This window comes from Pteropus medius, unplaced genomic scaffold (genome assembly GCF_902729225.1).
Source record: "Pteropus medius unplaced genomic scaffold, Ma_sr-lr_union100, whole genome shotgun sequence".
NCBI classification, from domain to species: Eukaryota; Metazoa; Chordata; class Mammalia; order Chiroptera; family Pteropodidae; genus Pteropus; species Pteropus medius.
Genome location: NW_024354875.1, coordinates 31,626,462 through 31,642,008, shown reverse-complemented (window position 1 = coordinate 31,642,008; position 15,547 = coordinate 31,626,462). Strand labels below are relative to the sequence as shown.

Sequence of the window (15,547 nt, the reverse complement as noted above, 5' to 3'; positions counted from 1 at the left end):
TACAGAAAATGTTTGTGGACCCCTATTCTATAGCAGAGCTTTTCAAACATGAATGCACATAGTAATTATCTGGGGGTGTGGTTAAAATGCAAATTCTGATTTGGTAGGGCTGGGGTGGGACCTAAGGTTTTGCATTTCTTATAAGCGTCTGAGGTGATAGCAGGTGCTGCTGGTCAGTGGACTGCATTTTGAGAGGCAAGGCTCTAGTATTGAAGGCTAGGTTTTTAGAGAGGTATATTAATTAATATTTGCTAAGCATCTATTATGTGCCAAGTGTTATAGCAGAGGCTTTTTCATATATTATCTCTTTAAAATGTCATAAAAACTTTAGAGAGTGTTAAGAACTACAGTGAGGTTGGGACCCCTAGTAAGGGTTTTCAATTAGAAATTGTTTTCTGAATGGTTATTGTGGTTTTTTTATTTATTTGTTTGTTTTTGCCTTGATTATATGGCTTCTTCTAGGACCTCTTGGGGGAGGGTTGAAGTCTTAGAGGAAGCAATACATCTAAGAAACAAAAAAAAATGAGAAACAAAATACCACATTATTAGCTGATCCAGGTCAAAGTAGAGACTGATGATACTCATAGGGATGTGAAGTACAGCATAGGGAGTATAGTCAACAATATTGTAATAACGATGTATAGTGCTACATGAGTACTAGACTAATCGAGAAGATCACTTTGTGAGTCGTATAAATGTCTAATGACTTTGCTGTACCCCTGAAACTAACATGAAATAATATTGAATGTCAACTCTAATGAAAAATAAAAATTAAAAAAAAAAAAGGTAGGGACCAATGTTCTCAACTTCCCTGTTAAATTGCAGTGGGCCATCAAACCAGTTACCCAGCCAAAAAGTGAACTTAGTATATAGCATATATGTGTGTTGCAAACATTTCTCCCAGTCCATTGTCTGTTTTTTCATTTTTTTATAACCATATCTTTTGAACGAATGAAGTTAAAATTTTGATAAAAAATACAATTTGTTTATTTTTCTTTTCAAAGATTATTTTTAAGAATTGAGGTAAAATATACATAATGTAAAATTTACCATTTTAGCCAATTTTTAGGTGTATGGTTCAGTTCAGTAGCATTAAGTACATTCACATTGTTGTACTGCCCATTACCACCATTCATCTCTAGAACTTTTTTGTCTTCCCCAAGTGAAACTCTACCTATTAAACACTAACTCTCCATTCCACCATGCCCCTCAACCTCTGGCAGTCACCATTCTACTTTCTGTCTCTCTGAATTTGACTACTGTAGAATTGAAATCATAGAATTGGAATCATACAGTACGTATCAGTCCTTTGTGTCTGGCTTATTTCACTTAGCATAATGTCTTCAAAGTTAATCTGTGTTGCAACCTGTGTCAAAATTTCCTTCATTTTAGGTGCTGAATAATACTCCATTTTATGTATATCCCACATTTTGTTTACTCATTTGTTCATTGATGTACACTTAAGTTGCTTCTAGCTTTTGGCGTCCGTGAATAATGCTGTCAGCATGGATGTACAAATATCTATCTATTCGAGTCCTTACTTTCACTTCTATTGGGTATACATACTCGGAAGTGGAGTTTCTGGATCATATGGTAATTCATTGTTTAATTTTTTGAGGAACTGCCATACCATTTTTCACAGTGGCTGCACCAGTTTACATTTCAGCAGTGCACAAGGGTTCAAATTTCTCTACATCCTAGCTAACACTTTTATTTTCTGTTTTTTTTTTTTGTTGATAGCCATCCTAATGGGTATGAAGTGGTATCTCACTGTAGTTTTGATTTACTTTCCCTAATGATTAATTATATTAAGCCTCTTTTTATGTACTTATTAAGCAGTTGCACATCATTTTTGGAGAAAAGTCTATTCAAGTCCTTTGCCTATTTTTAAATCAGGTGTTTGGTTTTTTGTTGTCAAGTTGTAGGGTTTCTTTATATATTCTGGATATCAATCCCTTGTGAGATATATGATTCACACATATTTTCTCCCATCTTATGGGCTGCCTTTTTGTTTTCTTGATAGTGTTTTTTGATGCACAGTTTTTAATTTTAATGGAATCCAACTTACCTATTTTTTTTTTCTTTTCTTGCCTGTGCTTTTGGTTTTAAAATCCAAGAAATCATTGCCAAATCCCATGACCTGAAGCTTTGCTCCTATGTTTTCTTCTAAGAGTTTTATTATAGTTTTGGGTCTTATGTTTAGATATTTGATCCATTTTGAGTTAATTTTTATATATAGTGTTAAGGGCCCAACTTAATATTTTTGCATGTGAATATCTATTTTTCTCAACACGTTTGTTGAAAAGACTCCTTTTCCTACTGAATGGTCTTGGCACTTTTGTTGAAAATCATTTAACCATATATGTGAGGGGTTATTTCTGGGCTCTCTCTTTTATTTCATTGGTTTATATGTCTGTCTTTATGCCAGTATCATCATCATCATCTTATTATTATTATTATTATTATTATTATTATTATTATTATTATTGACTTTGACAAAGTCACCAGGACTATTGGTGAAGCAGAATTTTACTTTTTGTTCTGTAATGAATGGTGGTGATAAAATAGAAAAGCACATGAGAAAAAAATCCTCGACCGCATACCATACACAAATATTAATTTAGGATTAATATTGGACCTCAACAGAATCATGGACCTCAACAGAAAAACATAACTTATAAAGGTTATATATTTTCTTTTACTTTGAGGCATGCAAAATTTTCTTAGAATAGAAAAATAATAACCATAAGTAGAAAATTAGACAATTTTTACTTCACTGAAATTAAACACTTTTGCTTATGAAAGCACCATAAAATGGAAAATGAGACTTAGAAATTATTTTGTTATCTATTTATCATCTATATATTATCTGACAAGAACTTGTATCTTGAGTACATAAATAATTCCTACATATCAATAACAAACTAATAAAAAATTGGGCAGCATTCTTGAAAATATTCTCAACGTCAACGATAAAGATATACAACTTGCTAGTAAGCTAATGAAAAGGTGCAAAAATCATTAGTAATCCAGGAAGTGCAAATTAAAATCAAGGCTGAGTACCACTTCACACTGCTAAAATAAAGATTTTTTAAAAAGTGAACAAATATTGGCAAGCATATAGGAGTGTTAAATAGTACAACTATTTTGGGGACTTTCAGCAGTTTCTTAAATAGTTTATATACATCATCCCTATAACCCATCAATGCCACATGTAGGTGTTTATTTTAAAAAAATGAAACATTTATTTGCAAAAGTAATTGGACAAGAATATTTATAGCAACTCTATACTTATTTTTAAAGTATGATTTAATGTTTTCAAAATAATCTTGTGCCAGGGTAGAATTGATAGTTTTTATACTGCAGAATATCAGTGAATTGTAAGCACTTTGAGGACAGTCTGTCTTATTACTGCTTTATTTCCAGTGCAAAGCCTAAGACTTGAATGACTTGGCATATACTAGGTGTTTCATTTGAGAATTATCAGTTTAAACTCAGAGGGAGTATGAAAAGAGAACAGAAAGCCATAGATTGATCTTTGATCCTTGAGAGCAAGAAGAGAAACAGAAAAGACACAGTCAAATTCTGAAAACTATAGAACTGTATATTTTTAAAAGCCAAGGGATTGAGAGTTTTTGTTTTTGTTTTTCTTTTTTATTTCTAAGGAAGGAATAGTACACAATTTCTGATGTAATAGCAGGATCAGAAAAACGTTGAAAGCATTAGTTATACTTGAGAGTACATTATTAGTAGTATACTTAAAATAAAAACTAGATTCCAGGGACCTAAGGAAGGATGTTGTTATAAGTCATCAGTTTAAGGGAAGAATTAAATGATAATGTTAATAACATGGAATTCAAGCTTAAGTGGTATTATAAACTACTTGTATTTGAAGGTGGAAAGGGGAAAGGAAGGGAAAGCTGCAAGAGAGATGGGATTCAGGCAAATGCAAGATCCCTTGAATAGCAGGAAAGAATGAGATCTTTAGGGTTTTCTATGTAACGAATCATGTTGTCTTGGAAAAAGTGACAATTTGACTTCTTCATTCCCAATTGGATGCCTTTTATTTCATTTCTTTCTCTTGTTTGGTTGCTCTAGATAGAACTTCTAATACTATATTGAATAAGACTGGTAAGAGCTATTAGAAACAATAAACAAATACAATAAAGTTTCAGGATGCCAAGTCAGTGTACAAAAATCCATTGTATTCTTATACACTAACAACAAAATTTCAGAAAAATTTTAAAAAAATTTCTTTTACAATTGCAATAAAAATAATAAAATACTTAGAAATAAACTTAACAAAGGACTCGAAGGACCTATACACTGAAAACTACAGGATATTATTAAAAGAAATTGAAGAAGACACAGAGAAATGAAAACATCTTTTGCGTTCATGGATTGGAAGAATCAACATAGTTAAAATGGCCATATTACCTAAAGCAGTATATAGATTTAATACAATCCCCATCAAAATCCCAAATACATTTTTTAAAGAAATAGAACAAAAAATTTTCAGATTTGTATGGAATCACAAAAGAACCTGCATAGCCAAAGCAATCCTGGGAATAAAGAATAAGCCTAGAGGTATCACACTGTCTGACTTCAAATTAACTACAAAGTGACAATAAAACAGCATGGTATTGGTAGAAAAATAGACCAGTGGAACAGAATGGAGAGCCCAGAAATAAACTCACATATGTATGGGCAAATAATTTTCGATTAAAAAAATCAGAAACATACAATGGAGAAAGAAAGCCTCTTCAATAAATGGCGCTGGGAAAATGGGAAAGCCACATGCAAAAGAATGAAACTAGACTGCTATCTCTTTCCATACTTCAAAATTAACTCAAAATGGCTCAAAGACTTAAATATAAGACCTGAAACAATAAATCGCATAGAAGAAAACATAGTTAAAACATAGAAGAAAACAAAGGCTCATAGACTTTGGTTTTAGAGAGGATTTTATGAATTTGAACTTAAAGTCAAGGGAAGTCAAAGCAAAAATACATAAATAAATGGGACTTTTATCAAACTAAAAAGCTTCTGCACAGCCAAAGAAACAAAACAAAGAGGCAACAAACTGAATGAGAAGATATTTACAAACAACACCTCTGATAAGGGGCTAATAATACAAAATATATAAATTCATACAACTCAACAGCAAAAAAACAAACCAGTTAAAAAATGGGCAGAGGACTTGAACAGACACTTATCCCAAGAAGACATACAAATGGCCAACAGACATATGAAAAGGTGCTCAACTTCACTAGCTATTAGGGAAATGCAATTCAAAACCACAATGAGATACCACCTTATACCTGTAAGAATGGATGTCATCAACAGGACAAATAACAAATGTTGATGAGGTTGTGGGGAAACAAGGAACCCTCATACAGTGCTGGTGGGAATATAAATTGATACAGCCACTATGGAAAACAGTATGAAAGTCTCTCAGAAAATTAAGAATAGAATTACCATATGACTCAGCCATCGCTCTCTAAGTATCCACCTAAAAAATTTGAAAATATTCATCTGTAAAGATACATGGACCCTGACGATCATTGCAGCATTATTCACGATGGCTAAGATATATAAACAACCAAAGAGTCCTTCAATAGATAATTGGATAAAAATGTAGTACGTATATACAATGAAATACTACTCAGCCATAAGGAAAGATGAAATACTGTCATTTGTGACAACATGGACGGATCTTGATATAATCATGCTAAGCAAAATAAGACACAGAGTTGAGAACCATATGGTTTCACTCATATGTAAGATATAAAACTGAAGGGAACAAATGAAGAAGACAAAGACTCATAGACACAGACAACAGTTTAGTGGTGACCAAAGGAAAAAAGGGGAGAGGGGGAGGTTTGTAAGGTTGGGTACCAGGGGGTCAAATATATGGTGACAGAAGGAAGTTTGACTTTGGGTGGTGAACACACAATGCAGTATACAGGTGATGTATTATTGAATTGTACACTTGAAACCGGTATAATTTTATTGACCAATGTCACCCCAATAAATTTAATAAAAGATAGAATATACAAACGTTTACTGAGAGGAAAAAAGTCAATTATATTGCATTGTATCAGTAAAAAAACAAGGAAAGGGTTTCTGGTCTATTCACGAAAGGGGAAATAAAATAATAAAGAAGAAAATTAAGAGATATATTATATCTCACTTAAAAAAAAGGATCAAAAGCAAGAATTGAAGGCTTCATCTCTTTGAGATAGAAAAAGGAGGAGTGCGCAGGGAAGACATATTCAGGTACAGAGATGCAAATACGGAAGCATGGCCATTACTCATCTAGTCCTCTGTCCAGATGAAAATTAAAGGTAATGAGAATGTTAAATAAGGTCTATAGGAGTAGTTCTTTACCTTCAGGAGAGGAATGTCAGGGTGGGGTCTAGTGTCTTTTGAAAATGTTCCACATGTGATTCTGGGTTTTGATCATACCCTCCTTGCTCCCTTTGAGAATCACTCATTTATGTCAGCTGAGAATCAGTAAATATGGGTAAAAGAATTTTTAAGAGTTTAATTCTATTCAGCTAGAATTTGTGGTGCTTTAATCTGCATACTAGCAATTGTATGAGAGTGCTAATGTTTCCCCCTTAATTCTCTAGGTGAGTGTTCAATAATAGACGTTACCTCAGTGATCTGTTTGATAAATGTGTGTGTTTTTCATCTGATAGAAACTGAAAACCGGCAAAACTATCCATTGTACAAAGAAAAATCTTTGGGATGTGACAGTGAGGAAATAATCTTTCCTAGTTAAAAATATAGTTTAGTTAGTCAGATAAGGTGTCTATGTAAACAAAATTAGTGGTAATGTCATTTAGTGCCAAAATTCTGTATAAGTTTAAAATAGGGAAATATACTATTAGAGTGTTTTTTCTTTTCAAATTGTGGACCTATGGTCCAGTAATGTCTCATGAAATCAATTTAATAGCTCACAATAGTGTTTTTCATTTTTAATGGACTAGAAAATATTAGAGTGCACTGCATGCAGTTAAGTATTTGTGGAACTTTTGAATACATGTATATGTATGTAACTGTGTACTCATTTGGGTGGAAAATATATTTCTTACTGTGGATTGCAGTCAAAACTGTTGGAAATCCACTGTAGCTTGTTTTGATAAATGAATGTGGACATTAAAAATATCTTTGTCTTATTTTCACCTGTTCATAGAATTTATTAAGTTTATATTGATATCTCAACTAAACATATACATTTTGTGTTTTATATAAAGGTATATATATGTGTATATATATGTGTGCATGTCTGTATTTTTTTTCTTAATAGGTGCAATGGATGAGCTTCATAGTTTGGATCCAAGAAGGCAAGAATTATTGGAAGCTAGATTTACAGGAGTTGCAAGTGGGAGCACTGGGAGCACTGGCAGTTGCAGTGTTGGAGCTAAAGTGAGTATAATTATGAAATTTGACATTCTTTCCTTGTATTAAATAATCTAAAATATGTTTTGTAAGGGGTCCCTACATATGTGCTTAATAGCAAAATACTACTATAAATTTTATAATGTATAGGAAAAAATTCAGTGTTTATAAACCTCATGTCTAATATGGCCTAACATATTTCAGGGGTGTTGTGATATAAAACAGCAGTTAGGTTTCAGGAGTAAAAAGGAATGTGGTAGATTGTACTGCCTTTCTCTCATTACATAATTTTTACCTTTCCTGACCTCTTTCTTTCTTGCCCCTATCACTCATGTTCCTATCTGTACATTAATCCACTGCTTCTAACTGCTGCATAAAACTTAGTAGTGTATCTGTTACGCTTTTCAGATAGACATCAGGTTGTTTTCAACTCCCTACTACCTCACACTGCAGTGACTTTCTTGTACTTGTTCTCTTATGGACCTTTGTGAGCAAGTATTTAGGATGTTTTCCCAAGAGCAGAATTGCTAGGTCATAGGGTATATATAGACTTCAGTTGAATAAATAGTGCTGGATTGCTATTCAAAACAGTTATACAAAACTAATCTGTACTTTCAGCAGAGTACATGAGCATTTCTGTATCCTCAAATCCCAGAAACACTTGGCATCATCCAGATGCGTCATTCTTGATAGTTTTTTAGGTATGAAATATCTCATTGTTTTACTTGTATCACCAATTATTTTTACGCATTTCTTCATATGCATGTTAGCTTTTTAGAAGTCTCTGATAAATTAATTCAGTTTTTTGCCTATACTTCTATCAGGTCACTTTATTTTTCAAACTGATTCTCCCATATTCCTTGTATAATCTGTGTATTAACTCCATGTTGGTTGTATACAGTGCAAATAACATCTCCCATTTTGTCATGTCTATTAACTTTGTTCATGGTATCCAGTATTGTAGGGGATCATTATAAAGAATTCTTTAATTTTGTTGTAATCATACCTTTTTTTTTATAGTCTGCCTCAGGTTTTACTAACTCTTGGAATACTAAGGAAAATAATAATTATCACCATTAACCGTCTGGGTTAAATAGACCTTTTTGCGAATTTTAACTTATTTTACTACTAACAGCAGTAGGAATAAAGGTGTAACAAAAAACAGCTTTATTAGAAATTTTTATTTATTTATTTTTTTAGGCGAGACAACCCTTAGTTGACCTCACAGATTGCAAGGACCTTGTCAGCTTACAGTCCCCCCCTTTTTTTTTTAACGTCTACAGCACCTGGTCTTCCCAGGTAGTCTCCCATCCAGGTATACTAACCAGGCCCGACCCTGCTTAGCTTCCAAGATCAGACAGGATCGGGCTTGTTCAGGTTAGCATGGCCGTAGACTAGAAATTTTAATAAGAATTTAAACATACAAAAAAATACTCTTCATATCAAGTAAATCTTGATGCACAAACATCATAAAAGATGAAGAATGTCTTCATGAACCCTTTGAGCTTAACGAGATGGTCCAGGTTCTTAATACAGAACGTTATATGGTGAAATCCTTCAGTTGAATGAATGAATGATGAAAATACTATGTTTCCTTTTTTTCCTTTTAAAGTCATTGTCTAATTCATTGATTCTTGAATTTGAGAAAGTTTATCTATGGTAATGTTATAGGACGACTCTGAGATTTGATATATGTAGTCAGTGTCACCACCACTAGTCTAGAGGTGCTGTATCTCCTTGTGTTTACTTCCTGATTCGTCTAATATATGTAAAATGCCTTCCTCTATCATTTTCCTCTCTTGACCATTTTGAGTAAAAAATAGATATTTCTTAATTCTCAGCTAGAATCAGTGAAAGCTTAAAATCATACTATAAAGCTGGTATCTCTAGTCTTTTATAAATCCTTGAAAGATGATACAGTATTTGGACTAGGCAGGAAGATAACTAACTAATTTATGTCATTATTGCGTCATCTTTTTAGATCATTAAATCTGTATTGTTTTTCTATTTCTACCATAATAAATTACCACAAAGTTGCTTAAAACAACACATCTGTTATAGTTCTGTAGGATCAGAAATCTTACACTGGTCTCATTGGGTTAAGATCAGGGCATCTGCTGTAGGCCTAATACATTTCTGGAGGCTCTGAGAGATCATTTTCCTTGCCTTTTCCAGCTTCTAGAAGCTGCCTACATTCTTTGACTAGTGGTCTCCTTCCTCCATCTTCAAAGCCATCATTGTTTCATCTTTCTTACTCTTTGTTGGAAGTTAATCTCTCCCTATAACTACAGCCTAGAAAGGTTCTTTAAAGTACTTATGTAATTAGTCCATCCCAGGACTGATATTCTCGTATAATTTCCTTAATTCAAAGTACTTACCTTCCATCTCATCTGCAAAGCCCCTTTTGCCACAAAAGGTTATATTCACAGGTTCTGGGGATTAGGACTTGGGCATCATTGTGGGCCATATTCTGCCTGTCATGCCATCATTCCATTTTTATTTTTATTTTATTTTGTTCGTTTCAGCATAGTTGGGAATATTTGGTGAACAATGATGAGTAATGATGATGTAATAACAATATAATATAGGAAAAATAAGGTGATGTAATAACAATATAATATAGGAAAAATAAGATCAGTAAGATCCCATAATGTATATTAGATTTGCGAAAGGATCCAGTAGGCATATGATAATTGTAAGACAGAATGCATTTTATTCTATTAAGATAAATTTTATTTTTATTCTTTGGTTGATCTCTGAGAAAGAAAAGTCCTGAAACATCAGTCTTCACAAATAGTTGGAACGACATGAAAAAGAATCTCAAAAACTAAAATTGAGTCCTATGGACCTGGATGGTATTCTAAGAGTTAAATACTGCTTCCTCAAAACTGGCACACAAAAGTATTCTACAGTTTCTTCTTTAAATTTATCATTTTACTGTCATATTTGCTTTTTAGGCCATCTAGACCTCACCTTTTATATGGTATTGATAGGGATCCCGTTTGATTTTTCTCCATCTAGTGAACCAGTTTTCTCAATAATGCTTCTTAAAATCATTCGTGTTTTTCCATTGATTTGCGATGCCACCACCTTTATCATATATTAAGTTGCCATGTATGTATATGGATCTTTCTCTGAAATTTATGTTCCAGTGGTCTGTGTTCTTGTGCCAGTATAACATTAAACAGCAGTATTTAACTCTTTAAAATACCATCCAGGTCCATGGGACCCAATTTTAGTTATAGTGATTCTTTTTCATGTAGTTCCAACTATTTGTGAAGACTGATGTTTCAGGACTTTTCTTTCTCAGAGATCAACCAGAGAATAAAAATAAAATTTATCTTAATAGAATAAAATGCATTCTGTCTTAACAATTAATTACCATATGTCTACTAGGTCCTTTTGCAAATGTAATATACATTATGGGATCTTACTGATCTTATTTTTCCTATATTGGTCATGACATTTAAGACTGACTTGTTCAGGAAGACTCATCTAAAGTTTCTCTATTAAGTGTAATGTTTGCTTATAGGTTTTGTGTATATAACCATGACTAAATTAAAGAAGAGCTTTTCTATAAATGGTTAGTTAAGTGTTTAATTGTTCGTTTGTTTAAAAATCATAAATGTTGGACTATATGAAAGTCTCTTTTTGTTCATGGTTAAAAGAATCACACCTTTTCTCCATTAGATTATTAGAGTTATATTCATAGTTTGTTTGTTTGTTTGTGTAATTTATTTGCATTTCTCATGTAAACCCTACTTGGTTATGACATTGTTTTTTAAAAATGCTTACTGGATTTAATGTATGGTTAACTATTTTATTTTGGATTTTTACATATATATTTATAGAAGAAATAGATGTACAAACCTGAAGAGTAATAGTTTAGTGAGTTTTGACAAATATGTACAATTATAGTAATCCACATCCCTCTCAAGATACGGAACATTTTCATCACCCTACCTTATCTGTTTTATAAATCAGTGTCACACTAGCCTCATAAAATGAACTGCTTCCCCTTTCACTATTTTTACTATTTTCAGCATCCTGTATATGATAGGAAATGTTTGTGGGAAGATGGTTAGGCATCTACCTGTAAAACTGTTTTGGCCTGGGGTTTGTTGAGAGGGGAGGTCTTTTACTATCATTTATATTTAATATTGTTTAGTTTATTAATCCATTTCATTTATACTTTTCAAACTTATTAATGTATAGTTATAATACTTGTAAAAACTTCCTTTGTTATTTCCTTTCTGTTCACTCTTTCGTATTCTCTTTTTCTGTACATTCTTGGCAGAGCTCCAACTAATCACTGTTTCAAAGAAAGTTTGGTTTTAATCTATCACTGTTTTTTTTTCCCATTGATTTTTGTCTTCATAATTTACTTGTTACTTGGGGTTTGCTCTGTGGCTCTTCTTCCAGCTGTTGAGTTGAATGAATTTATTTATTTATATAATAGAGACATAACTAACATACAGTAAAATATATGGATTTTAAATGTTAGTTCTGAGATTCCCCCTGCATGGTTTTTATTAAGGTATAATTTACATATAGTGAAATTGCATAATTCTTCTATAAGTTTTCACAAATGTATACAATTTTATAAATTAATATATAATTAAGATATAAAATAGTTTCCAAAGTATTCCCCATGCCCTTTTGTAGTCAGTGCCTCTTGTTGTCCCGGTAACCACTGATCTGTTTTCTGTTCTTCTAGTTTTGCCTTTGCAAGAATGTCATGTAAATGGAATAAGTATTGTAATATGCAGCCTTTTGAGTGTGACTCGTTTTAATTTAGCATAGTGCATTCATTTGAGATTTATCCATGTTGTATGTTATCAATAGTTACTTTTTATTGCTAAATAGTATTTCATTGTATAAATATGCCATACTTTTTTTTCAATTACAGTCAACATTCAATATTACTTTATATGAGTTTCAGGTGTACAGCATAGTGGTTAGATATTTATATAATTTACAGAATGATCCCCCCATTAGTCTAGCACCCTCCTGGCACTATACATAGTTATTACAATATTATCAATTTTATTACTATGATATACTTTACATCCCCATGACATTTCTTAATCCCTTCACCTTTTCATCCAGTTTCCCAGCCCCCCTCCCATCTGGCAACCATCAATTTGTTCTCTGTATTTATGAGTGTTTCTGTTTCGTTTGTTCGTTTATTTTATTCGTTAAGAGTCCACATATAACCATATTTCCTTTTGGTACTTAGGAACCAAGCTGGTAATGTTTGTTATGTGGTAGTCTTTTGGAAAAGTGTCAGTCAGCTGATGTAGAAGGAATGTAGAATAAAAAAAATAAACATTTAATATTCTCCAGTATAATTATTGTTTAAGGCAAGGGTCATCAATGGATGCTAAAATCATTTAGTAAAATGTTTTAGAGAACAAGATCTCAAATTTTTACTTTATAAATTAGTTATTAATTACAAAAGAAAATATGCCTTTAAAATGGAGAGATTTGTTGGTCACTACCATTTCTCTTAGATGAGGAACAATTGGGTTGTTTCTAATATTCTGAGAATTACAAATAAAGCGACTGTAAACTGTATAATCCCTCCTCTTAGATGTGGCAGTTGTTTATGTGGTGTAAATACCACACAAGACAAAATATAGGGCCGTTCCATCTCTGAAAAGTTTTTTTTTGCCCCTTGCCAGTCAGTTCCCACTTGGCCAAACCCCTCCTCAAACCCATACTACAGATTAGTTTTGCCTGTATTTGAATTCCACGTAAGTGGAATCATGCAGCATACTGTTGTATTGGGCTTCTTTCACTTAATAATAGTTTTGAGATTCATTTTGTTGCTGTTCAGTTGTTCATTCTTTGTTGTTGTTCTTGTATGGATATACCACAATTTATCAATTATTCGTAGAGTGATATTTAGATGTTTTCAATTTTTGCCTGTTAAGATAAGGTTGTTATAAATATTCTTATACACTTTTTGTGGATTTATGTTTTCATTTCTCTTGGGAAGACAGGAGTGGAATAGGGTAGGCGTGTGTTTTAACTTGATTAGAAACTGATACTTTTCCAAAGTGTTTCTACCATTTTCTACTCTAACCAACCCCAGAACCTTGTCATGTGAGTTTGTGGCTCTGTAGTAGGATTGCAGATAAAACATAAAGGTAAATGTAAATTGCTGTAAAGTTATCGTATAGCTGTCATGTTGGGAGAAGGAGCTAAATATGAAGATTTGTTTTCTTATTTTACATAATGAGTCACATCGTTTAAAGTTAAAGAATAAAAATATACATAAATATATCATTTAAAGTTAAGGTAACTAATTGAAGAATTAAAAATAAAAATATAAATATGTATATCAGGAAGGAGGGGGAAGCTGTGATGGCAGTAAACTAAATTATTCATCTTTCATGGTAGGATCAATAAAGGAGTTAGAAATATGGTACATGCAGAGGCATACTCTACACCCATTTGAGAGAAAGGAAATAGCAAAGGAAAAATGGAATGGAGAATCTATGTGTAGATTCACAAATTTCTCCTAGTATATTAAAAGAAAAAGCAATGCAGAACAATCTATATAATGTTATCTTTTGATTAAGGAGGGAGAAACCAAAGGATGTATATTTAATTTGCTAGTGTAGACATAGCCTCTAGAAAGATCATAAAAAACTAAAGAAGGTAGGCTGTTTGCATTGCCTATTCAAAAATTCAGTTAAAAACAATTTTTTAAAAAAGTGGTTGCCTCTGATAGTGGGGCTGGTGTGGGAGGGAGAAATTTATATTTCTGTAATGAAAATTTTCCCATATGCTTGTGGTGCTTTTATATTTTTTAAAAATATCCCATGAGTGCAAAAAATCTGTTTTAAAGGGTTCCAGTGTCTGTCAGTATGTGCTTGCATGTACGTATACTGTATATCTGAGTGTATAAATGATTATGTACTAGATTTTGTCAAGCTTTCCCCACTCTATGATCCTTTCTTCTTAATAATTTGAAACTTTCATGATCTTTTTATACTGATGTAATTTACATACCCTAAAATAGAGCTATTTATAATGTACATTTCATTGTTTTTTAGTATATCACAAACTTGTGCAGCTGTTACCACTAATTTCAGGATATTTTTATTATCCCAAAAAGAAACCCTATAAACATTAGCAGCAACTCTCCATATTCCTGGTGTCCTACTCCACACTCCAGTCCATGGCAACCATGAGGCTACTATATGTCTCTATGGATTTGCCTCTTTTGAAATGGACTTATACAAATAATGGAATTTTTTGTCTACTTTGGACTTACTTATTCTGAACATTTCTTATAAATGGAATCTATACAATATGTGGCATTTTATGTCTGGCATTTTTCACATAGCAAAATGTTTTCACCATTCATGAATGTTGTAGTATGTATTAGTACTTTGTTCCTTTTTATGACCATATATTCCATTGTATTGACATATCATATTTTGTTTATCCACCTATCAGTTGGTGGACTTTTGGGTTACTTCCATTTTTTTTGATGTTGATAATGCTGCTGTAAATACCCTGGTACAAGTTTTTCTGTAGACATATGTTTTTAGTTCTCTTAGAGAGTGCAGTTAACTCATTGTGATACTAACACAGCAAAGAAAAATAGACCAATGGAACAGAACAGAGTCCAGTAACAGACCCATCCATGTATAATGACTTGATATATAACAAAGGTGACAATACAGTGCATTGGAGAAAGGGTGGTCTTTTATAATAGATAATGCTGGATCAATTGGATATCCATATGGGGAAAAAAATAACTCGACCCTTAACTGTTACTATCATACAAAAATCAATTCTAGATGACCTATAGATCTTAATATGAAAGGTAAAACAATAAAGCTTTACTAAGTATGACAGCAATTTCATAAATGGGTCACAAAAGGCATTAATCATCAAGGAAAACATTTGATAAATGTAACTGTTAAAATGACACCAATATATTAGTGAAACAGTAAGTCAGAGAGGAGCCATGCCCATAATATGTAAAGAATTCCTACAGATCAAAAAAGAATAAGACCCACAGTCCATTGTCAGAGTTTCAAAAGTCAAATTGTTCTATCAGGACTATAATGAAAATTAGTAGAACCATGTCCCATTCTTCCAACACTGCATTCATTTTTCA

General features: G+C 32.4%; 1 protein-coding gene and 1 pseudogene across 2 annotated transcripts in view; one reads left to right on the top strand and one right to left on the bottom strand.

Annotated features, from left to right (window-relative positions):
- Positions 1-15,547, top strand: part of TLK1 (tousled like kinase 1) — a 126,626-nt gene that overhangs the window by 32,390 nt on the left and 78,689 nt on the right. For both annotated transcript variants that reach the window (XM_039855768.1, XM_039855767.1), the window contains exon 2: positions 7,316-7,434. In XM_039855768.1, the coding sequence (XP_039711702.1) occupies positions 7,316-7,434 (119 nt within the window). The remainder of the gene's footprint in view (positions 1-7,315; positions 7,435-15,547) is intronic.
- LOC120597328 (uncharacterized) lies at positions 8,682-8,802 on the bottom strand (annotated as a pseudogene).